The 25,907-nt window shown below is 35.4% G+C and overlaps 2 protein-coding genes, 1 non-coding gene and 2 pseudogenes across 3 annotated transcripts; all 5 read right to left on the minus strand.

The window, feature by feature from the left end:
- Window positions 1-5,068: 5,068 nt before the first annotated feature.
- On the minus strand, window positions 5,069-5,956 carry LOC147277575 (putative receptor-like protein kinase At2g42960 pseudogene; annotated as a pseudogene).
- A 2,458-nt stretch (window positions 5,957-8,414) lies between these two features.
- On the minus strand, window positions 8,415-9,549 carry LOC147277576 (putative receptor-like protein kinase At2g42960 pseudogene; annotated as a pseudogene).
- A 1,776-nt stretch (window positions 9,550-11,325) lies between these two features.
- LOC147277577 (putative receptor-like protein kinase At2g42960) lies at window positions 11,326-12,559 on the minus strand. The gene has a single exon (XM_086254819.1). The coding sequence runs from the start codon at window positions 12,298-12,300 to the stop codon at window positions 11,410-11,412; it is 891 nt and encodes a 296-aa protein (XP_086110945.1). The 5' UTR covers window positions 12,301-12,559; the 3' UTR covers window positions 11,326-11,409.
- Window positions 12,560-15,516: 2,957 nt separating this feature from the next.
- Window positions 15,517-17,205, minus strand: LOC147277578 (phytosulfokine receptor 1-like). Its single transcript, XM_086254168.1, has one exon. It carries the CDS (start codon window positions 16,908-16,910, stop codon window positions 15,792-15,794), a length of 1,119 nt encoding a protein of 372 aa, XP_086110294.1. The 5' UTR covers window positions 16,911-17,205; the 3' UTR covers window positions 15,517-15,791.
- An 8,518-nt stretch (window positions 17,206-25,723) lies between these two features.
- On the minus strand, window positions 25,724-25,829 carry LOC147277579 (small nucleolar RNA R71). Its single transcript, XR_015124128.1, has one exon. It is a non-coding gene; the product is annotated as a small nucleolar RNA R71 (small nucleolar RNA).
- Window positions 25,830-25,907: the final 78 nt, after the last annotated feature.

Consider the following 25,907-nt stretch of genomic DNA (forward strand, 5'->3'; position numbering starts at 1 on the left):
TCTCTTCTCCTAATCTTTTTACTTTATGCCTTTTATTTTATGTAGTTATTTACTTTATTGTTAGTAGTGTTATTTATTTTATTGTTCTTTATATTACATGTTCATTTATTTATTTATTTATTTCTATTCAAGATATAAAATCATGGGTGGTCACTAAACCCCCTTACCAAGGTTAGGGTTCCACACCACTTATGAACATATTAAATGAGATTTTTAGTAATTTCCCCTTAAAGGAGGACACCCAAGAGTCACTTGATGCCCTCTTACAAAGATAACTATGAATTAAGCACAAAAGTTGAAGATTTATATGGTATATCTTGATTTTGCTTAGAAAATACAAACTTTAAGCAACTCAAGTGAACCAAAACTAAGGAACAACTAGAGTTCAAAAAGTCTGTGTTTAAAACAATTAACCGTAAAGCTAAAATGTAAAAAGAGGATCTAACTACCCATACTATATGACATTATGGGTGAAAGGGAATCTCATTCTCATTTTAATATCAAAATCTAGAGCTTGTAGGATTTTAAACAAGGGAAAATTTAACATAAAGACCTCACTTAATAATGTTCATGATTTTATAATTGGTAAGTGTGTTGGAAAAATTGTTGCAGTTCTTGTGAGTTGTGGCTGCCGAAAGGATGAGAGAAACTTGCTTCAAGGCACGTTGAACAACGCTTTCTTTCAGACAATATTCGCCCCCACTTCTTGTGTGCAGAGAGATTTGCAAATATGCCATGTGGATACAATGAAGCCTAGTAAAACTATTGTTTGTTAATGTCCTGCACAGCAAAAATATTGAAATCGTCAGCAGGGCTTGCTTCGGGATTTGCGTCGATTCACCGTCTACAGTCATTGGCTAGCGAAGGGGAGGGCTATTGGGGGTCGGCAATGGCGAGATGAGTTCGTCGGTGCCTGTCGCTGGTCATGTGGTGGCCGGACGACGAATCTGCCGAGGGAAAGAGTGGGCAGAGATGGAGAAGAAGAGAGAGAAGGGAGACTCGGGAGAGAAAGGGAGAGTGCGTGAGAGAGGAGAGAGAGAATGAGAGTTTTAAAAAAATGATTTTTGAGTTATAAAAAAATCCTTGGGTACAAAAATACAAAATCACCCCTGAAACTTTGAACATCCGTAAACCAAAACCTAAACCCCTCATTTGAGTTATGGTTTTGGATCTAAAATGAAGTGTTAAATATATTTTTAGTCCACAAACTTTGGGGTATTTCTAAATTTGGTCAACTAATTTCAAAATATGACAATTAAAACGGCCCACGAATTCTCCATTTTCTGCCAAATCAGGAAAAACGTTAGCTTCCATCCACAAAGCTAACGGAAGTGGCCATGTGCGCAACACGTGACTACTTTTCTACAGGTAGTTCCGTCCATTTAGACCCCCTTTGACCCAATGCCCCATCTCCCTCCATTCCTCATTGTTCGGGCCTAAATTCAATAATTGACTGGTATTGAAACTTATGGGATTAATAAAATGAGATGGAGGTCGAGTTACCTGCTGGCCGAAGTCAAAAGAATCTTGGAAGTAGCTATTCACTTGTTTTCGGCCATGGTTGGTCGGAAGCAACACTTTGGGCCGTTTTTGTATGAGTACGAGGCGTGCCACTGTCAAGCCAAGTTTTAGCTCGATCAGAATGTGATATTGATTAAATTGAGTGATTGCACCTAAACTGATTCTATCAAATGATTGATCAGCCGAGCTAGGAATCGCTCTCGGCCTAGGTTCTTTTCTAGCCTCGGGGACAAGGCTTTTCAAGGCCTAGTCGGAATCGGAATCCAACCTACTAGTTGGCCTACTAAGAATTACGTGATCGAATTCATGCACAAAGTAATGTAATTGTCCAAGGAAAACAAAGAACTAAACGACAAAGGTATATTGAAATTCAATGCGATTCTCACCAATCGAACTAAGTTCAAGATTAAAAGCAACTAAGAAAATAGCAGGCATTTAGATTAAAAGCAAACGAAAAAAAAAATTGCTTTGAAGTTAAAATAAGAACAACCAAAATCGCATGGAAAGCAAAGAACGAAAATCAAATCGATACCACAAACCCTTGGATGGAGAATGGCAGAGCTACAAACCTAGTGAAACTTGAAACTAAGAGCAATTGAAAATCTAAAAAGCGCTTCGAATAGAAGCATCAAAGAAAATACGAAAGCAAAAGAATTTTGAGTAATTCTTGAGACTTGAGAGTTTGTGAGTCGATTGATGTGTGTTGAATGTGTGTCCTTTTTTTTCTCTCTCTTCTAAATACGTCTATATATGAGGGTTAGGATATCAATGGGTCATTACTTGGCCCGGAATTCCCTCTAGATTCCTTGTACGGATGAGATTTGGACTCTCTTAAATTTAGGATTCGACCGGACTCTTCCTTGATAACCACGTGATCTTGAGCATTGATGATTGATCAAAATCCTTTCTAATTAATCTTGGACTCTTTACTTGAACGTCTTGGCTTCTTGATTCAATCGGGATACTTGGTCTTCAAGACTTCTGAATTCTTCCCTTGGTAGGATTTGTATTAATCATGTATTGAATTTTCGAATTCCTCTCCAAGCAAAGATTTCGACTTAAATTCTGATCGTGAGCAAAGTCCTAACTCGAGTAGGATTTAGTGGCATATTAGAAACTTTCTATCACTTGGGTTGAGCCATCATTGGCTAGTGAATTGCAATCAGGAGTCTTTTGGGCTTGATCGAACTCATTGAGGCTTTAGGCTTTAATTAATAAAAATCCGGCCCATATATTGAGACCTAAAGCTTCATTAAAAAATTAACAATAAAACGAAACAACCTAGCCTCAAAACTAGGCCGGAATCATCTCTTTTATTTTTCTTGCCCAATAATAAAATAGCTCGGCCCATTTTTATCTTCGATTAAGCCGATTTCGTTATTTTAAAAACATAACCCGATCTCAAAACTAGGCCGAAATTATTTCTCTTGCTTGGAATACATGGCCTTAAAAATTGCATTTAATCGGGCCAATACACTCTATTTTGATAAAAATTCCGATCGAAAGGTCAATCGGAATTTATTTGAGCCAAAGTTAATCGAAATGAATTTTAACCAATCCAATCGACATTATAAAATCAATTGAAACATACTCCATGGTGCCGGCCAACAATTCTAAAAATTGATTGGACTCAAACAGAGTCGATCGATATTTCTTTTGTCAGGCCGCTTATCTCTTTTTAACCATCGATCAGAATAAATCCTATCAGACTAAAACGGGCGAGGTCGACCAAAATGGTTTTTTCTTATCGGGCTACTTGTGTTACTTGACCTTTTATTTTTATCTCATATTTCGATCGAACTCCGAACCAATTTTCTTGTTCGAAAACACAAATCTTGGCAGGACCTATTTTATCTTGGTGGTTTGGAAGTAGCCCAACCACTTTTTACGATTTTGTCCTTCACTTGCCCATTTTATTGATACAAAATAATTAGGGTTAAATACATTTTTGGTCCACGAACTTTGGGCGGTTTCTCAATTTGGTGTACCAATTTTAAAACGTGACAAAAATAACCCCGAATTATCCAATTTGTGTCAATTCAGGATTTTCCGTCCAAATATCCAACAGAAGCTGACGTGGCCGTTAAACGCTGACGTGGCGCACATTCACACGTGTCACCTCTTTTATTTTATTTTCGGATTTTTTCTATTTTCTTATTTTTATAAACTTTAAAAATTAATTAAAAATAGCTCCAGACTCATAAAAATACACAAAAAATTCCTACAACCTCGTCTTAACTAGTACTAATTTATTATGGGGCCAAATTACCAATTTGCCCTCTGAGAGTTTCTAGAAAATTTGGGAAGTCCAAATTTATTTTATAGAGGAAAATAAATTTTCCTCTAATACCGAGAGGTCTTTTGGGTAGCAAGTGTTCACGAGAAAGGTAGTGTTAGTTTTTAGAAGACCAATGGTGCAAACCTCGTATTTTTTGGAGCTTGGGAGATTATTCTATGAATTTCCAAAGAGTCTAGAGTATTTTATTATTTTAGAAATAAATTTGGACTTTCCAAATTTTATGGAAACTCTCAGAGAGAAAATTGGTAATTTGGCCCCATAATAAATTAGTACTAGTCAAGACGAGGTCGTAGGAATTTTCCGTTTATTTTTATGAGTCCAAAGCTATTTTTAATTAATTTTTAAAGTTTATAAAAATAGGAAAATAGAAAAAATCTGAAAATAAAATAAAAGAGGTGACACATGGGGCACATTCAGTGCGCCACGTCAGTGTTTAACGGCCACGTCAGCTTCCGTTAGACATTTGGACGGAAAATCTTGAATTGACACAAATTGGATAATTCAGGGTTATTTTTTTCACGTTTTAAAATTGGTGGACTAAATTGAGAAACCGCCTAAAGTTCATGGACCAAAAATGTATTTAACCCAAATAATTAATTAACCATATGTTGGCTAATATTAATACTTAGAATGATACCCAACCACGCAAAGAAAAGTCCAAGTTCTTTCTAAGTGTTGTCTTCAATACTCCAATCAATGTATATATATATATATCCAAGGCCAATAAGTAACTGGCTGACAACAAAGTCCACTGCACCTCTTCTATCTTTCCTTTACACACACACACACATATATATATATATATATATACACATCAATCCAAGGTCAAAAAAAAAAAAAAAAAAAAAAAAAAAAAAAAAAGCTGCCCGTCCATTTGAAGCCAAAACAAATGCTGCCCGACAACTATTCAACATATATATATATAGGCTTCTTCTATTGAAGTATATCTCAACTTATTTATGTTAAGGTATACCCTATTAGGGTCCACACGAGTCGTTTTGTGTCGATCCGAACCGTTCAATTTGTACATCTTCATTGATAGATCATCCATACAAAAAATTAGCCAATAATTGCTTTGCTACAACACGGGATGCCAATGATTTATATATCAATTATCCATAACAATACTCATTAGATTAGATCAGATGCTCTTGTACATTGATTTCAAATGCATAGATGTAATCATTGAATCAATACAAAAATAGAAACAACTACATTTGGAATTTCCAATTGCCTAGCCCATCTAGATCATATGAGAATTTCATTCAGCATTTGGACAACATTGCTCATTGTAGGTCTATCTCTTGAAATCTCACTAGTACACAATAAAGCGATCTTAAAGTACTCCTTGACATTGGATTTAATAACCAATTTCTCTCTTGAAATTTTCCGATCAATCATTTCCATATGCCTATTGTGTGACTTCATTTTTTTAGCCCATTCCACCAAGTCCATCGCTTTGCCATCAAACATGATGGGCAAAATGGGCTGTCTCCCGGTAGCAACCTCCAACATCAAAACCCCAAAGCTATACACATCCACTTTCACAGTGGCCTTGGTGAACCCTTCTTTGTACTCCGGCGGCATGTATCCCATGGTACCTGCGGATTGTGTGGACACGTGTGACTGTGAGGCATCAATCGTCCTTGCCAATCCAAAATCGGAAATATGTGCCTCAAAATCCGAGTCCAATAACACATTACTAGCCGTAACGTCCCTATGAATAATAGGGTTTTTCAACCCATGCAAATATGCGAGTCCATTAGCCACACCTCTAAGAATCTTAAGCCTGGTTACCCATAAAAAAAACGAGTTCCTTGAGTCGTGATGCAGCCAACTATAAAGATCACCTTTCTCTAAGAACTGGTAAACAAGAAGAGTGACTGAGCCGGACGCCTGATACCCCAAAAGCTTGACGATATTTGGGTGGCGAAGCTTGCCAAGTGTTTCGGCTTCAGCCCGAAATTGTCGAGAATCAAGGAACACATTAGAGCAAGGCTTTTTTATGGCAACGGTGAGACCATTGGAGAGCTGGGCCTTGTAGACGAGCCCCAAGCTCCCAAACCCAATGATCATGTCTGTGGCGAAATTGTTGGTGGCAGATAGGAGCTGGGTCATGGAGAAGTGAGACGACATGTTCAAGGAAGAATAAAATGATGCAAAGCTTAGGTAACAAATTGAAGAAGCTTGTCGGCTTGTGGAGAGAAAGAGAGGAGGAAATTATAAACAAGATTAAGTGAGAAAAAGGAATGTTTGTTGACTGATCGAGACTCAGAAAGGTAACCAAAACGAAGCTTCTGGAAAGAAACTACAAGGAAATTGCAAGAAAAAGAGTTTAGGAATGGTTAAAAGCTTAGGTAACAAATTGAAGAAGCTTGTCGGCTTGTGGAGAGAAAGAGAGGAGGAAATTATAAACAAGATTGAGAAAAAGGAATGTTTGTTGACTGAGACTCAGAAAGGTAACCAAAAAGAAGCTTGTGGAAACAAATGAGTTAATTACACTTACACTTACACCTATGAGGTTTATCATGTTTCCACATACACTGCATGAGATTTCAATAATTATATATACACTCCCTGAGGTTTTAAAACTGTTACATATAACCCCCTACAAAAAATAAATAAATAAATAAAAAAGAAAATATTTGTATTCAAGTTGGACATTTTACCTTGAATAATCTTATTAGGTTATTTAATCTCTTAGCATGCTTTTTTACATAATTTTTCATCATTTTCGTCTCACTATAGGAGGTTATATGTAACAGTTTTAAAACCTCATGAGGTGTATGTGTAATTATTGAAACTCAGAGGATGTATGTGAAAAGATGATAAACCTCAAGGAGTGTAAGTGTAATTAATTCGGAAAGAAACTACAAGGAAATTGCAAGAAAAAGAGTTTGGGAATGGTTGTTGACTAAGAGTTTTTACATTGACTTGCTGACCCAATAGACAACGTGCCCAATAATTCCAAGATACTTTTGACGTTGGAGATGTTGAAAAATAACTTTAAACAAATTTTATCAACTTCCTTTCCATTTTTTAATTCGTAGGTTCAAATCCTACATAGATACCACTTTAACTATCACGTCGTAACTGAAATTTTGTTTAAAAACTAAAACTTTTATTTTGGTCAAATAAAAGTCAAATCTTAAATTGTTCCTTAAAATGTAATTGTTTAAAATAAATATTTCTGAAAATTTCCATTTTTCGTTTTATAAAAGAAACAAATAATAAGAATAATTTTGAAATTTTTTTTTTCTCAATTAAAACTTGAAAAATTATTTTAACAATTTCCAGGATCTCACATTCTACCCCTCTTAAAAGAATTTCGTCCTTAAAATTTCCAAGAAATATGTAATGGCAGAACGATTCTTTTTGTTCAACTGTTCGACAAGTACTATATTTCGAACTAAAGGATTAGTTTCCGTTCTTGCTAGGTCTAATTACAATGAAATAACTTCACTAATTTGAAAGGCAACATTTTCTTAAATCTAGATGTATATGAAGTAAATGATCGAGAAACAATTCATTTTGGGTCACAAGTTAAGGACATAATTTATTTATTAGTGTTCAAAGGCCTAGCCCAAAGTTCGAACAATTAATATTTTTTATTTGATTTATTTTATTATATAGTTATGACGACTTAGTAATCACATATTTCTGATAGTCTCATTCATTCACATTAAAATCTATGAAGATTTAAGATTTATAATAGTTTAAAACTATAAGTTTTAAGCCTTTAAAAGTCAAGAGATTACATTGTAACCCAAAATGAAATTCAAACATTAACAAATATCAAGGAATTAAGTTTCGAGTCTTTCGACTATCACACAGTGACAGTTCGTGGGATTCACATACAGTCACAATTCTATTAAAACTTATTGGGTGAGTATTCAAACTTCCAAACTTATCAATGATCGATAAATGGTCTATATAATAAACACTTATAAATGATATAACTAACAAAAAAAAAAAAAAAAAAAACTACTTTCACGTTGAAATTTGATTGATAAGTTCAATGATCTCTCTCGTTTGGGGTTGATAAAAATCTTGTGCACTATAAGGTGGACCTGTGGACCCATAAAGTAATAATGTTGTACCAAGTTTTTACTTTTGCAATGTGTATTAAGTAATTGTGGTGGACTAAGCTACATATAGGAAAGCTGCACTATGACCAGTCTTTGGTCTTGTCTTGCAAGTGCCGTAATTGGAAGAGAAAGGAAGACAATGTATTATTGTGTTCATACCTATGCTTTGGTCATGTCTCGTAGTTAACGCTTACAATGCATTGTTGTTTTCATACCAATACTTAGGATTTTCCTCTAAACATGCTATAGGTAGGTGCAATCAAGTATCAAAGTAAGCATGTGAGATATAGTGTTCTTGAGAAGTATATATTCTAAGTGTGGATGTACATGTAGAAACGTAAAATTTGGTAGTAAAAAAAAATCTACTATCAATTATTTGGTGGTTAACAACATATATTACTCATATAGAGTGCACTTATTTAACGCCAAAATTTTATTTAACGGTTCAATAACTTCTCTTATTGGGGCCTTCCGGTTGAAAATATCATAAGGTAACACATAAGAAAGCAACCCTAAAATAGTCCTTTTACATTGGCTTGAACCAAATCACTAACATTACCCACAAAAGGGTGCACACCAATTTCAAGCCGAAATTCGATTTAAGAGTTCAATGACCTCTCTCACTGGGGGCCTTACTCTTTGAATCTTAAAAGCACATAAGCAAGCAATGTTAAAATACTTTTTTACATTCCCTTTAACCAAATTCTCCTTTGAAATTCTTGGATCCAATATTTGCATTTGGCGATTTAGGAGCACCATTATGGTGGTCCATTCCACCAAGCCCATCTCTTTGCCATCAAACTCGATGCGAAAATTGGGCAGGCTCCCGGTAGCAATTTCCAACATCAAAATCCCAAAACTATACACATCTGCCTTTACAGTGGCCACCGTTAACCTTTTAGGTACTCCGGCGGTATGTACCCCATACTACCGGCAGCTATTGTTGACACATGTGAATGCCCGAAGTCAATACTCCTAGAGAGCCCAAACTCACAAATATGGGCCTCAAAGTCGGAGTCTAATAGCACATTTTTTGACTTAATGTCCCTATGAATTATAGGACTGTCCAGCCCATGCAAATATGAGACTCCATTAGCCACACCTTTAACAATCTTAAGCCTCGTCACCCATGGCAAATTCAATTCACTTAAGTCGCCATACAGCCAACAATAAAGATCTCTTCTCTCTACAAACTCGTAAACAAGAACCGTAAATGAGCCGGATGCTTGATACCCCAAAAGCTTTACGATAATTGGGTGTCGAAGCTTGCCAAGTGTTTCGGCTTCAACCCGAAATTGCCTAGGCGATTCAAGGATTAGATCGCAATGGAACGTCTTGATGGCGACTGTGAGACCATTGGAGAGTTGAGCCTTGTAGACCAGTCCGTTTCCCCCACCTCTGATGATCATGTATGGGGAGAAGTTATTGGTTGCAGATTGGAGATTGGCCATGGAAAACTAAGACCGCATGCTGAAGGAACAATATATATTGAAAATGATGACAAAGCTTAGAAAGCGAGAAGAGGAAGAGAAAGCGAAAGGCAATTATAAACAAGAGATCGAGAGTGAGAGAAGGTGTATTTATTGACAGAAACTGATCAGAGAGGTAACGAAGAAGAAGCTTGTGGAAAGAAATAACAAGGAAATTGCAAGACAGAGAGAGAGAGAGAGAAAGAGAATTTGGTTCAATAGTCAATATCGAAGAAGAAGCTTGCGGTCCTGTACTCCTGTGGAAGAAGCTCAAGTCTCTCTTTAAGTGGTGTCGGTTAAGCTACATATAAAGTAATTGTAGTGATCGATCTTAATTTGGTCTTGTCTTGTAATTGGAAGAGAAACGAAGACGATTAATGCATTATTGTCTTGTAGCTAGCTGCCGCGTACAATGCATTGTTGCTTCAAGTATGTACAATGCATTAATATTGTCTTGAGAAGCCATTATGTACTATGCTTAGGAATTTCTTAGCTATAGGGAAGAGCGTAATACTTGTGTGAGATGAGTGTTCTTGGAAAATTAATTGGTGACGTGATAGAAGCATTTTTGTCTTTTTGTCTAATTTTGACCACTTATAACAAGGAAACGAAGAAGAAGCTTGTGAAAAATAACAAGGAAATTAAGAGAGAGAGAGAGAGAGTTTGGTTCATAGCCCAACTCTCTTTTTATGAAGTGTCGGTTAAGTCAATAGTCGTTACGTACTCTTTTAGTTGGTTTTTTTTTTTGGATGCCAAAGAAAAAATTATATATCATGTCTCGATCGAGACAAACCGGTTTGATTTATGTCAAAAACTAATTTTGACCTTACAAACCATAAGTTGCAAGACAAATCTTAAATGGTTCCTTAAAATGTAATTGTTTAAAATAAATATTTCGGAAAATTTACATTTTTTATTTTATAAAGAAACAAATAATAAGAATAATTTTTGAAATTTTTTTTTTCTCAATTAAAACTCGAAAAATTATTTTAAGAATTTACAAGATCTCACATTCTACCCTCCTTAAAACAATTTAGTCCCCGAAATTTCCAAAAAATACGTAAAGGTAAAACGATTCCTTCCGTTCAACTGTTCGACAAGTACGTACTACATGCATTTCGAACTAAAGGATTAGTTTCCATTCTTGCTAGGTCTAATTACAATGAATATTTTTTATTTGATTTATTTTATTATATAGTTATGACGATTCAGTAATCATATATTTCTGTTAGTCTCATTCAGTCACATTAAAATCTATGACGATTTAAGATTTATAATAGTTTAAAACTATAAGTTTTAAGCCTTTAAAGTCGAGAGATTACATTGTAACCCAAAATGAAATTCAAAAATTAACAAATAATAAGGAATTAAGTTTTGAGTCTTTCGACTATCACACAGTGAGTCAGTGACAGTTTGTGGGATTCACATACAATCATAACTCTATTAAAACTTATTGGGTGAGTATTCAAACTTCCGAACTTATCAATGATCAATAAATGATCTATATAATAAATACTTATAAATGATATAACTAACAAAAAAAAACTAATTTCACGTTGAAGTTCGATTGACAAGTTCAATGATCTCTCTCGATCATTTGTTGTTAACTTGTTTTCATACCAATATATACTTAGGATTTTCCTCTAAACATGCTATAGGTTAGGTGCAATCAAGTAACAAAGAAGCAATTTGAAGCATTTGAGTGTAGAGAAAAAACGAGGTCAAGAGCGTAATACACGTGTGAGTTATAGTGTTCTTGAAAAGTATTCTGAGTGTGGACGAACGTTTAAACGCTTAAAATTTGGTAGTTAAAAATCTGCTATCAATTATTTGGTGGTTAACAACATATTAAGTGCACCTATTTCATGCCGAAATTTGATTTAACGGTTCAATAACCTCTCTTATTGGGGCCTTCCTGTTGAAAATATCATAAGGCCAGTAACACATAAGAAAGCAACCCTAAAATAGTCCTTTACATTAATTGGCTTGAACCAAATCACTAACATTACTCACAAAAGGGTGCACATCAATTTCAAGCCGAAATTTGATTTAAGAGTTCAATGACCTCTCTCATTGGGGGCCTTTCTCTTGGAATCTTAAAAGCACATAAGCAAGCAATGTTAAAATACCTTTTCACTTTCCCTACAACCAAATTCCCCTTTGAAATTCTTGAATCCAGCATTTCCATTTGGCGATTTAGGAGCACCATTGTGGTGGTCCATTCCACCAAGCCCATCTCTTCGCCATCAAACTTGATGCGGACATTGGGTTGTCTCCCGGTAGCAATTTCCAACATCAAAATCCCAAAACTATACACATCCGCCTTTACGGTGGCCAACGTTAACCCTTCTAGGTACTCCGGCGGCATGTACCCCATACTACCGGCAGCTATTGTGGACACATGTGAATACCCAGGGTCAATACTCCTAGAGAGCCCAAACTGACCAATATGAGCCTCAAAGTCCGAGTCTAATAGCACATTTTTTGACGTAATGTCCCTATGAATTATAGGACTGTCCAGCCCATGCAAATATGAGAGCCCATTAGCCACGCCTTTAACAATCTTAAGCCTAGTCACCCATCGCAAAGTCAATTCGCTTAAGTTGAAATAGAGCCAACTATAAAGATCTCTTCCCTCTATAAACTCGTAAACAAGAACCGCACCTGAGCCGGATGCTTGATACCCACAAAGCTTTATGATATTTGGGTGTCGAAGCTTGCCAAGCGTTTCAGCTTCAGCCCGAAATTGCCTAGACGACCCAAGGACTTCATTGCAAGGGAACGTTTTGATGGCGACTGTGAGGCCATTGGAGAGCTGGGCCTTGTAGATCAGTCCCCTTTCCGAACATCCTCCGATGATCATATCCGGGGAGAAGTTATCGGTTGCAGATTGGAGATTGGCCATGGAAAACTGAGACGACATGCTCAAGGAACAATGAAAATGATGCAAAGCATAGAAAGAGAGAAGAGGAAGAGAAAGCGAAAGGCAATTATAAACAAGAGAGCGTGAGAGATGGTGTATTTATCGACAGAAACTAATCAGAGAGGTAATGAAGAAGAAGCTTGTGGGAAGAAATAACAAGGAAATTGCGAGAGAGAAAGAGTGTGGTTCATAGCTCAACTCTCTCTTTATGAGGTGTCGGTTAAGTCAATAGTCAGTGTTACTCTTTAGTTTTTTTTTTTTTTTTTCTACTTCATTTTTTGATAGTTTCTATTATCCACCCAAATGGTCAACATACACTGTACATACGTTGGCCACGACAATGCCAACATCCAGTAGTTGGTCAAGTAATAAGCAAGAAATAAAATTTCGATGAAAATTTCGATGAAAATTTCAAAAATTTTTAAATTTCGACAGAAATTAAAAGAAATGATGGAAATTTTTATTAAAATATGAAACTTTACCATATGTTTATTTCACATATTATCTACTAAATTGATAAAAAATATTGAAGAAATCAAATTATATAGTAGATTTCATATGATATAAGGTGAATATAATGCACGCTGAAGCAAATATATATTGTTAAATAAATTAGTATAATGAATAAATAAAATTAGTATATTCTTTATACTGTATAATTTAATTATACACTAAAATATAAACCCTAATACTCTAGATACCCTAATACTCTTTATACTCTATAATCTATACATTAAACCCTATATACTCTATATTCTTTAGGATATTAGGTTTTAGGCCCTTTAAGATATTTTTAATTATTTTTTTATATAATAATGTATTAAAGTTTAAGGTTCAAAATAACTAAACAAAATCTCAAACCTTTTTTTTTTCTTTCAAATTGCCCAAAGGCCCCAAACCCCCCCCCCCCCCTCATTTTTTCTCTTTTTTTTTTTTTCTTCCTTACTTTTTTAACCCACGCCTCTCTCTTCAGTCTTTTTTTTTTTTTTTTTTTAATCTTTCCTTCCTTTTTTCCCGTGCCTCTCACCTAACCAAGCTTTATCTTTACTAAGTGTAATAACCCAAATTTTGGCTTATGGTAATTTTGTTACTTAAATTTTTAAAATTTGTTTAAAGGAATTAGAAATTTCTTTAAATTTATTTTAACTAACTTAGACCTTTGGTTGTGGTTCTAGAGCTTAGTTGTGTGGAAATGAATTTTAGAAAATGAAAATTTAAGAATTTGGCGATTATTATTTTTTTCAGAATTAAATTATAAGAGTAGGATTTTTCATAATTTTTTTGAAAGTAATTTGACTATTTTGAGGTTATAAGAAATTAGTACTCATCAATACGAGTCCGTAGAATTTTTCGGTGAATTATTTGGAGTCTCGAGCTATTTTTGGTGAATTTCTGAAGTTGGAGAAAATATGAAAATTTCGATAAATTTTGGTAAATTTCGCCAAAATTTCAAAAATTTCGAAAATTTCGGCGAAATCTTCCCGAAAAATTATTAAACATATGTTTCAATTTCGGCACCCTAAAAAAACGAAATTTAATACCTTGGTAAGAAGTAATAAAAATATCTATTGCTTTTTGAGTCAGTTTATATATATCTTTCCCACTACACTGAAGTAATGTTACTCTCACCGACTTTTAGATCATCCACAGTGGTTGAATGAATGTGATAGTCATTTGAGAGTCATAAGTGACCTAAAATGTGATTTTGTGATCTAAATAATACTGAGAGTGATAGTTATACGTGAGAGTCATAAGTGGCCTGAAAAGTGTTAATAGTGATGTCATATGTGCTGAAACTGTAGTGGTGCTGAGAATCATAGTTGACAGTCATATCTATGTACCTAATTAAATTAAGTGTAATTGAGATTATTTAATTGTTAAGTTATAATTTATAACTTAATATTTATAAAAATTATACCATTGGTTTTATTTTAAAGAGAAGATCAATATTGAATATATTTGGATTTATAAATTTTATATTTTCTCTCTATCAACGGTCTTTCAAGTTATTTGGTATTTTTTTAATGTTTGAAATGCATAAAAATGGTAAACACAACATAATTCATTTTATTTCATAATACGAACGACAACAAACATACAAAGTAAACCACACTAACGAACGACAAAAAACTAGCCGTTACACATTTTTTGTGATTTTTTGGCATTTTTTTCAGATTTTATTTTTTATTTTTTTTTATCATTTTTTTATTTTTTGGAGCGTCCAAATGAAGCTACGTCACCAGCGCGCACAACAGCTGGTGCAATTAAAAAAAAATTTAAACACCAACCGTCAACATATCCAGATTGTTGATTAGTAACAGTCAACAGATCTTATAAATTTATGCATTCGAGAGAGAAAAAAGAAAAACTCAGACACTCAACATCACACACACACTCAGCATTCAACAAACACCTACATGCTCTCAAGAAACACCCAAGTTCTCTTGTTTTCTATTTTTCTTTGTTGCTTTCATTCGAAGTGCTTTTAGGTTCTTAATAGCTCTTGTTTTCAAGTTTACTAGCTAGGTTTTGGAATCAATTTGGTTTTCGTTCTTATTTTTCATGCAAACTCAATTGTTATTATTTCAAGTTTAATGCACTTTTCCTTCATTCACTTTCAATCTAAATGCCTGTTATATTCATTGTTGCATTGAATCTTGAAATCAACTTAGTTAGTAAAGATCGCATTGAATTTCATTATATATATATATATATTTTTTCATTCATAGCTTCTTTATTTTGTTTGGATAATTACATCACTTTGTGCATGAATTCGATCACTTAATTCTTAGGAGACCTACTCGTGATTCAAACTCCGAATCCGACTACACTTATAAGAGCCTTGTCTTCAAGACTTGAAAATAACCTAGGCCGAGAACGGTTCCCAGCTTGGTCGTACAACTATTTGATAGAATCAATTTTTAGGAACAATCACTCAAATAATCAGATTTTCATTCCGATCAAGCCAAAATTTGGCTTGACGGTGGCACGCCCTGCACTTACACTTAAACGGATTAAAGTGTTGCTTCCGGCCGGCCAACCTTGGCTGAAAACAAACAAATCATTATTATTTTTAATTACATTGGAAGAAATTGAAGACTTTTGGACCTATTCTAATTCTAATCGAGACTTTGCCCACCTTCACTACTTTGACTAACCCAAAAACTTATTACAATCATCCATTTTCATTTTATCGAATATCCCTGCAAAACATCAGAAGAGAAAATATCCCTTTTGATTAACTCAATTACAAAACTCTTTGGTGAAAAGTGATAATGTGACAATTACACAAAAAGTGCCTCTAATAATAGTCCTACTAAATAAGAGTGACACTTTAACTTATCCTCCTACTTCTGTCATTTCCTTGTTTAATTGGCTCTATATCCCATTTACATCCTTTTAATGATTTCATACATGAACACTCAAAAACAAATTTTATTCATCATCCATAAACACTATAAACAACATGACTCACTAAAAATGCATTCATTTCACGTTGAAAGTCGATTTAAAAGTTCAATGACCTCTCTCATTGGGGGTCTTTCTCTTGAAATTTCATAAGCACATAAGCAAGCAATGTTAAAATACTCCTTAACATTCGCTTCAACCAAATCCTCCTTGGAAACACTAGAATCCACCATTTCAAATTGGCGATTTTGGGCCACCATTTTTCTGGCCCATTCCACCACGCCCATCTCTTTGCCATCAAACTTGGTGGGCAAATTGGGCCGTCTCCCGGTCGCAATCTCCAACATCAAAACCCCAAAACTATACACATCTGCCTTCACGGTGGCCACCGTGAACCCTTCTTTGTACTCCGGCGGCATGTACCCCATGGTGCCCGCAGATTGCGTGGACACGTGTGAGCACGAAGCGTCGATCCTCCTAGCCAGCCCAAAATCAGCAATATGGGCCTCAAACTCCGAGTCCAACAGCACATTACTAGCCTTTATATCCCTATGAATAATGGGCTTCTCCAGCCCATGCAAATAAGCCAGCCCATTAGCCACACCCCTAACGATCTTATTCCTCGTTTTCCAAGGTAGCGGTAATCTGAACCCGGACGTTGAGTCACCACCATCACCGTCGGATGATGACGAGTCATGAAGCCAACGGTCCAGATTGCCCCGCTCCATATACTCATAAATCAATATCCGATCCGCGCCCGAGACGCAGTATCCGAGAATCTTAACGATATTTGGGTGTCGGAGCTTACCTAGGGTCTCCATCTCGGCCTGAAACTCCCGAAACCCTTGGAAGGCATTGGGATCGAGCTGCTTGATGGCGACCTTGAGGCCGTCGGAGAGCTGAGCCTTGTAGACGAGGCCGAAGCCGCCATCGCCGACGACGAGATCTTTGTTGAAGTTCTTGGTGGCCTTGACGACCTCGTCCATGGAGACCTTGAGAGAGGGGTCGAAGGACGCGCTCTCGTCGACGGTGATGGAGGTGAGATTCGGGTTCGGGTTCGGGTTGCGGATGGCCCGGGTACGATGGCGGGGACGGGATTTGCGCTTGGTGCCTTTGCAGAGTATGTAGACGACGGCGAAGATTATGGTTATGACGAAGAAGCTGCCGGTGGCCGCGAGAACGGCCTGCAGAGTTTTCTCCATGGAGATCGAGTAATCGATCGATCGATGAAGAGAGAGAGAGAGAGAGAGAGAGAATTGAGGGGTTTTCTGGTGATGTTTAGAGATAGAAAAAGAGTGGGTGTGTCTGGTAAAAGAGGGGGGTTTCGGTGAGAAACGTGTTGAAGAAGAAATGGATTGATTGACTGAGTGTGTGTGTGGGTGTGAGGGTTGAATACAGAGAGAGAAATATAGTGGGTACAGCAGAGCAGGCTATGGCTTCATCTCCCATGGAAGAGGTGAGTTTCGCGGAACTTGGTGTTGAGTCCTCTGACTTAGTGACTATGAATACGAGTCAACTCCAAATGGATTTGGATTAAAAAAAAAAAAAATACAATTATTGGGAGGTTGCGAGATTCTTATTCTTTGCTCTTTTTTTTATTTCTTTTTTGGACAGTATCCTTTGACCAACTTTTACGTTACAAAAGAAAAATATGAGGATATATATATATATATATATATATATATATATATATATATATATATATATATATATATATATACAAAAATGCTCTAAAATTAACTGTTTAATAAGTTAATACAAAACTAACTATCATGTTAGGCACACCGCATAATGTAATTTCAAAATTCGAATTGTTTATTTTTTAGGTCATACTTCAAAGATCATCATTGTAAAAAATCTTCAAAATCGAAAGTCATTTAGTCATTAATTATAACAACAACTATTTATATACTTTTATCAAAAACACTGATCGTCTATTTATTTGAACTCAATTAGATGACTAAATGATTTTCAATTTAGTTGATTTTTTGTAATGATGATCTTTGAAGTATGACTTAAATAATTGATGGTTCGGATTATGAGATTAGTTATGTGGTTGTCCCAAAAGTATGATTAGTTTCGTATTAATTTACTAACCAGTTAGTTTTAGAGCACTCCTCATATATATATATATATATATACTATTTTTTGTTACATTGAAGGAAATCGAACTCTAAATCTAACCTAATCCTAAATCTTATTTCATCCACTCTCACCACTTGGGCTAACCCCAAAGAATTTTTGAAACTTATTATTTGGGTCAAGTTTTATAAATTAGGTTTTTATAGTTTAAAGTGTGTTAATTTTATCCCAATAATTTTTAATGAAAAATGACCATTGTTGGCCCTATAGTTTTGCCATTGTTTTAATTTTGTCTAGAGTTTTTTAATTTTTTCAATAAAATCCTTGTAGTTTAGATTTTGTTATAGTCAAATTCAAAATTAAAATTTATCAAACTTTAGACAGAAATTTAATGTTAAAACCACGTGTAAGTTAGCATTTGAGACTTTAAGAGCTAAATGGTCATAAATTTGTATCGTTGCACTTTCGTATTGATAAAAGCAAAGATTTCACCTTCTGAATATGATAAAAAATTTAATTTGTGAAATTTTTAGCAATAGGACTCCAACTTATAGACAATCACAATTCATGGTACGACTTTCATTTTGATCCAAATTAGGACTTAAATTTCTCTTTTGACTCAAATCTGTTACAAGTTCCGTAAAAAATTAATTACGTGATCAATTTTTAGGGACAAAATTGTCATTTCTTCACTACAAAAAATAGTTATAAAAAAATTAAAAACATAAAACTAAAAGAAAAAGGAGGATGCAGAATCCCTCCCGCCACCCCAGCTGACGACCCCCCCACCCCCTTTCTGGCGATTCCTCTTCCCCTTATCTCTCTTTCTATGTCTCACTCTCTCTTTTTTCTCTCTCTGTCTCTCTATCTTTCTCATTCTCTCTCTCACTCTTTCTTTCTATTGGGCTCGAACGCCGTTGTCACCCTTGGGTCCACCGCTTTGGCGCCAGGCAAGAAATGAAATTTCAAAAATTTCGCCGAAATTTCGGCGAAATTTTCGTTTTTTAGGGATCCCGAAATTTTATCACATATCCGTTATTTTTCGTAAAAATTTCGCCGAAATTTCGCTTAAATTTCGCCCGAAATTTCGAAAATGCCCCAAGCACATTTTGGTTAAATTTCACCGAAATTTCGTCGAAATTTCGCGTATAAATCGAAGGGAGGCAGAGATCGGAGGGAGAGAGGGCCGCCGTCGCCGGAGGAAGAGAAGAGATCGGGAAGAGGAGGTCGCCGTCGCCGGAGGGAGAGGAGATCCGGGGAAAAGGAGATCGGGGAGGGGAGGGAGAGGGAGGAGAGAAAAGAGAAGGAGATCGGGGAGGGGAGGGGGAGGGAGAGGGAGGGAGAGAGAGGAGAGAGAAGAGAGAGAAGAGATTAGGGAGAGAGGACGGAGGAGGGAGGAGGGAGGAGTGAGGGGGGAGGGAGAGAAGTTGGTCTGCGTGAGTGAGGGAGGAGAATAGAAAGGTAAGTCTGCAGTCACGGGTGAAAAGGAAGAAGGAAAGAAAAAAAAGGAAGAAGGAAAGAAAAAAAAGAAAAGGAAAGAAAAGAAAAGAAAAGAAAGAAAAAGAAAAAGAAAAGAAAAGGAAAGAAAAAAAAACATGTTTTATTTACGTCTATGCGCTCGTTGACCCGAGACTTTTCCAACAAGACGAAAATCAAGACTGAGTCTTTTCTAATTTTTATTGTTCCTCAATGACTTGCCAAAATCACTTAAAATTCAAATAATTTACCAAAATTAACTTCAAGGTTCGAAAAACGTTCTGTAAAATCTCGTGAGCTCGTCTTAATAAATTTTATTTTTCTACTACTTCAAATTCATTTATTTCCTTCCAAAATTCCTCATAAAAATTCTAATATCTCCGAATTAACAAGATAATTATCAATAAATCACTATTTACTTCAAAATAAATTATAAACCAACTTTTTGGGATCTCACAATCTATTTAGATTGTTTTTGGTTATTAGATTAAGTGGTTTAGAAAATTACAATACATGTCATTTTCTTATTTGTCCACATATGTTTTAAGGACAATTGGATTCAAAATGATTAAATATCCCTTAAAAAGAGGTCATTTTTATGTAATTAGTAATTAATGAACTATTTTTATTTAACAGTATTTGCCTCCAGCGCACATTATATTCACCTTATATCATATGAAACCTACTATATAATTTGATTTCTTCAATATTTTTTATCAATGTAGTAGATAATATGTTAAATAAACATATGGTCAAGTTTCATTCAAAATTTCCGTATTTTGATAGCAATTTCCGTCGTTTTTGTCTAATTTTATCGAAATCGAAATTTTAATCGAAATTTCCGCGAAAATTTCCGTCGAAATTTCCATCGAAAATTTCCTCGAAACCGAAATTTTACTCCTTGGCGCCAGGTAGAGAGAGAAATAGAGAGAGAAAGAGAGAATAGGGAAAAGGTCGTAGCGCAAGAGGAGTCACCGACCGAAGTGGGGCAATGAGGTGGAGTGGGGGTGGGGAGGGTCGGCTATGGGGGAGGAGTTCTGCATCCCCCCCTTTTTTTTTTGTTAGTGTTTAATTTTATAATTTTATAATGATAATTGAAATGACAATTTTACCATTAGAATGAAGGACATTTTAATTGAACTGATGGTTTATCCTTATTTGAGTCAAAAAACAAATTTATATCCTCGTTTAAGTTAATTTGAAGGTATCCTGAATTGCAACTGACATATAAGTTAAAATCATGTTTCCAAAAATTTTCCTTTTCATTTTAGCCTTGATTAGAACAAAAGGTATATTACGAGGACTTGATTGAAAAAATTGAAACAACAAGGACAAAATTGTAACAAACACCAAACTACGGCAATCGAAATGGTCATTTCCCAATTTTTAAGAATTTCAATTCGAGAACGTATCTTTTTTGAGGCCTTGAAATTTTTTAGAATTTATTTTGGAGTAGTAGTGATTTGTTTATAGTTATTATATAAATCTTGATCATGTATCAATCCTGATCTTCTCTCCCTACTCTACATGTTAGTTGGTTCAGATTGGCTCGAAAATGAATAGAACAAAAAACCCTAAACTATAACCCATGGCCACTGCGAGCTCCGTCGCGTGTGGTGGCTGATTTAGGCTTCCTTAACTTGATTTATGTCCTCTTTCAACATATTTCACACTTGTGATATGATATTTGAGCTTAGAACACTCGAATTAGCTGCTGTTTTGGTATTGAAATTATTTTGGCAGCAACTGTTACCAGCGAACACTACCATATATTTCAGCTCTTCTTCCTTTTTGTTGCTACTAAATTGTTGTTTGGTCCGTTTCTAAATTATTGGTAATGTTGGACAAGTTGCGTGTACCCAAAAATTCTTGATTTGAAGTTGACCGGTTACCGAGACCCTAAACCGAGTCACAGAGATTATTGCACGTGAGCAAGGTATAAATCATTTTTGTGTATTTTACTATACTTGTGTTGATTGTGTGGACTAGATTTGAATTAGTTTGATTGTTTTTGGTGATTAGAAGTTTGAGAATGTTTGAAAAGCTCCATTATGAGGTTGATCGGTCATCGAACTTGGAACCGAATCAGTGATGTGATTTAGGTATTTCTCGATGAGGGTTTGATTCCATTCTTTTTATTTATATTACTTATAATAATTTTAGAGTTGGATTAATATTGAGAATATTTTTTATTTTAGAGAAACAACGTTTGAGGTCGATTCGATAAGTGAAAGATGAATTAAAGTTGTGTCGATTAAGGAATGATTTCCGTTAAGGTAAGGTTTCACTCCATTTCGTTTACATAAATTGTTGTGGGACTTGAAATTAATTAATTTGGACTTATTATGGGACTTGGTCAGTTTGTTATCGAGAATTAGGGTTTTGGATCAATCACATAGATGGATGATGATGGTGTTGTATGGACAACTTAAGGATTGATCGAATTAGCATGTGGGATTAGGCTAAGCTTTGGATGCTAGGTAGGGGGCGCACATGCCCATGCTTTGGCTAGTGGTTTTTCAGTGTGTATGAAATAAGTAAATATGTTGCATGACAAATCTGCATCTGTTTTTTGTTAGGATGATTGTGTCACTTTGTGATAATAAGATATCTGCTTGAGCTATCGTGATATCTCTTGAAATGACCTGAGGGTGAAGGGTCACATTCCATGACCTAGGGTTTCAATTTCCTAAATCTTTAGAGGGGTTATAAGGACTGACTAGTGTTGAGTGCTCAAATTACATCATTTTTACATACTAACTCTCAAACTTAGAGTTCAAACTTAGAGTGCAAGAACTCGACGTTTTCGTGTCTTTTGTGTTCTTTTAGTGGTTTATATGTTAAATGAAGCGAAAATGGAAAAAGAAGCATAATGGGGCAATTTGGAGCTAAAGAATGTTAAAAATAGAAAAAAAAAATCTTGAGGAAATCTTCTTGAAGAATCTAGAATCTAGAAGAAATCTTTGGAAAATCTTGGACAGAATCTTTTTGGTCAGGTTGACTTTTGGTTAAAAGTCAAAGTTAATAGACAACCATGCCACCTCATTAAGTCACATGGACCTCATATGAGAGCCATGCACCAAGGAAATCAAATCTCACAAGGAAAGTGAAACCCTGAAAAATGGAACAGCAAGTTCAAAAGCAATCTTGTACTTCTCCAGATCGAAATAGATGGCACCCATATATCATTGGAAATGTACGGATGTTAGCTTCGCAGAGAATTTTACGGATCTTGATTCTGAGATGCCTAGCTCAAGATATGGCCGTTTTAATAGAGGCAATACAACAGTTCCGAGACCAGAAAATATGTGACGCCCAAAACAGTCCAAGGCACCTCAACCCAAGTCGCAAGCCCAACAAGGGGAAAACCTAGTGATGCCACCCAAGCCTTCTCTTGTGCAGCAAGGAAAATCTCTTTCCTTGATTCTTAAGGACTCTCCACCTCCTTACTTCTATATAAACCCTCAGTCTCCCATAAATCAAGGGACTACTCTTTACATTGTTATATAGGGTTTTATTTTCAGAATTTTAGAAGAGAGAGAGAGAGGATTTCGACATTGAGAGGAAGAAGAGAGAGCTTGTCGCAAGTCCTAGCTAACCTTAGCCTTGAGCCTCTTTGATTGTGGTCTCTCTCTTGCTCCCTTCTTTGTGCCGAAATTCTTTGTTTGTTTTTAATGTTTTCTCTTATTTTTCTTATTTCAATTGTTTTGTTTTGTTTAGTTTGTTGGCAATGGATTTAGATTTTCATTATAATCTAGTAGCTTATTCTCTGAATTTGTTTATTATGATTAGTTAGTTGATTATTCTTGCATGTTGAGATGAAAATTGAAGTTTCAATTATGTGATTAACCGAGAGTCTAGTTATTGGTTTGATGTTTGCATGTAACAAAATTTTTATTACCTCTTAAAATTGTCATGCTAGGTTGTATGATTCCTTTGATTAGCCACCTTAGGGAAATTGCATCTAGTTTAAGTTATGAAATTAAACAAATTCAAAAGGATGATAATTTTAATTGATAACAAGTGGGTAACCTAAGAACCTATCCATGATAATTAGAATTCATAGAAGTTCATATAGATTGATAATCAAGAAACTCTATGCTATATGTGTTTGACATTCCCCAAGAACAATAATGACTCTTGCATGGTTAATAGTCCTAAGTATAATCAAGCTCTAGGAAACATGTGTAATTAACTAATTAGGATAAGCCTAGGAAGTTCTTAGTTATGTCATAGAAAAACTATTGCTTAAAGATAATAATCAAAAATTTTAGTAGTCAAACTTTGTTATATTGTGTTCAAATTGATTGCTAGTAAGGTTTGTGATAGGGGATTGACATTCAAGCTAAAACGTATACCACAATATGCAATTCGTCCATGACATTTAGATCAAATTTTAACATGAGTGATTCATTAAACTCTGTGAAAACTTTTTGATAACCCATGCAATCCTTAAGAGAGTGACATTCACCTTAAGAGGAATTACAATTCTCAATCACAAGAAGCTGTGGCCAATTTTAATGTGACATTCATTCAAAATTGCATCAAATTACTTTTCTAAACACCCTAATGATGATCAATCATCAAGACACAAAGGTAGTATAAACTTAGTGAGTGAAAATATCAAAGTAAACATGGACCACACTTAAGCAACCGAAAGAAAACTCTACGTATTCATGTTAAGGCTCACGGCCTCACCCTAGCAAAGGAATTAGTTCTGCATAGTCATATTAAACAAAAATAAACATAAGAAAGTAAAGACACCCTTGACAGAAAATACAGAGGCTGAATGTCCCCTGTTGCACGCAGTTCCCAGAATTTCTTTTTTCCCTTCGTCTCTCCCCCCCTTTTCCTTTTCACTATGGCATCCCTCTTATAGGTTTTTGAAAACAGAATCCTTACTTCAAAGGGACCTCAAGACCGTCCAAGCAGTCCTTGGCGGTGAGGGAAACTTAAAATAATAAATTACTAATTTAAACTTTCCTATTCTTGGTTGGAAATCACAGCAGTGCACCGTCTTTGATCGTTGGATGACCAAATCATCTTAGAATTGGACGAATAAGATGGCGTTAGAAAGGTATGGACGTCAGCTTCCAAAGTCAAGAAGGAAGTTTCTTTCAATAATGCTTTTTAGAGTGGACTTTCTTCACCCGCAAGCTTCGGAGGTCCAATCTGTCCAGTCTGGAATTTGGGCTGACTTCGCTTGAAAAACTGTATCAATTGGCTGGGTGGAAAAATCTACAAAAATCATACAATGAACTTCAAGATGTGTTCTTTCATCTCCAACCAACTTTACTCAAAAATTCCTCTGTTTGCATATATTTTCATCAAATGCCATTATGCTGCTCCTGAGACAGAAAATGTGAAAAAGTATCAAAAACACTTAAAATCTGCTAACAAAATGGCACAAAAACTAAGTGAAAGAGGTATATACATATAGTATAATATTCGTCTTATCAGGGATTATATGATTGAAATGGATTTTGGATTCTCAACATTGCAAGATAATTGTATGTGTGTGTGTGTGTATTAATTTGGTGGTGTGCGTGAGCATCAAAACCTACAACCCCTTGCTATGTGTGTGTTAGTGAGTTCTAGTTGATACGTAGAATTGGTTTGTTGTATATTTAGTCATTCCTCGTGAGATCGACCTCGTACTTATATCCTTTGTTATTAATATGATTCGTGCACTTACGAATATACTTAGAGCCGAAATATGTTTTAATTGATTGATTTAATTTTTCTTTAAGAAAACAACAATAAGTTTTTTGCGCCGTTGCTGGGGAATGGTGCTAAATATCATTGAAGTGGTTTTACCGATCACTAGAATTAGGTTAGAGTAGTTGTTTTTGTTTATTTTTGCTTTTTTGGTTTTAATAATGCCAATCTCTATTTAAGTTTCTTTTCTACTTATTGGATGTGTTTTTTGTGGTAGATACTTGTTTATGAGTTCCGATCTTGAAAGAAGGCACAAGGAAGCCCTAGCACAAGCTTTTGAAGAATTAAAGAAGCGTCTGAAAAGTTCGTCAATTCTTATTTCATTCGAGTGCAGTTTTGAAGGAGAAGAGATGAGTAATAACAATGAGAACAATACCAACCTGTGCCATCCTTTGAGCCACTACTCATCTCCATTCCTATCCATGCAACCCTCATGTATTAGCTATGCCCTCGTGGCAAACGACTTTGAAATCAAGAGTGGTACAATCTATTTGTTGTCGAGTTTCCATAGGCTGAATGGTAAGGATCCTATTCACCATTTGAAGGAATTTTCTGGAGTATGTAAGACCGCCAAGCATCAAGGTGTGATGAGAATCAATACCATCACTGGTTTTTCCCATTCTCATTGAAGGATAAGGCCAAGAAGTGGCTGTTTTCTCTTCCTAGTGCATCAATCACTACTTGGGATGATTTGTCTAGCAAGTTCTTGAAGAAGTTCTTTCCCGCAGCCAAGACCAATGAAATAAGGAAGGAGATTATAGGATTTGTGCAAAAGGCTGAGGAACCGTTCATGAGACTTGGGATCGCTTCAATGAGTTGTTGAATGTTTGTCCACATCATAATTTGGAGCCTTGGTATTTGATGAGTTGCTTCTATTAGGGATTATTGGAAAGAGACCAATCTATGGTGGATGCCGCTCTTGA

This window comes from Dryas octopetala, chromosome 8, assembly GCF_963921425.1.
Source record: "Dryas octopetala chromosome 8, drDryOcto1.1, whole genome shotgun sequence".
Taxonomy (NCBI): domain Eukaryota; kingdom Viridiplantae; phylum Streptophyta; class Magnoliopsida; order Rosales; family Rosaceae; genus Dryas; species Dryas octopetala.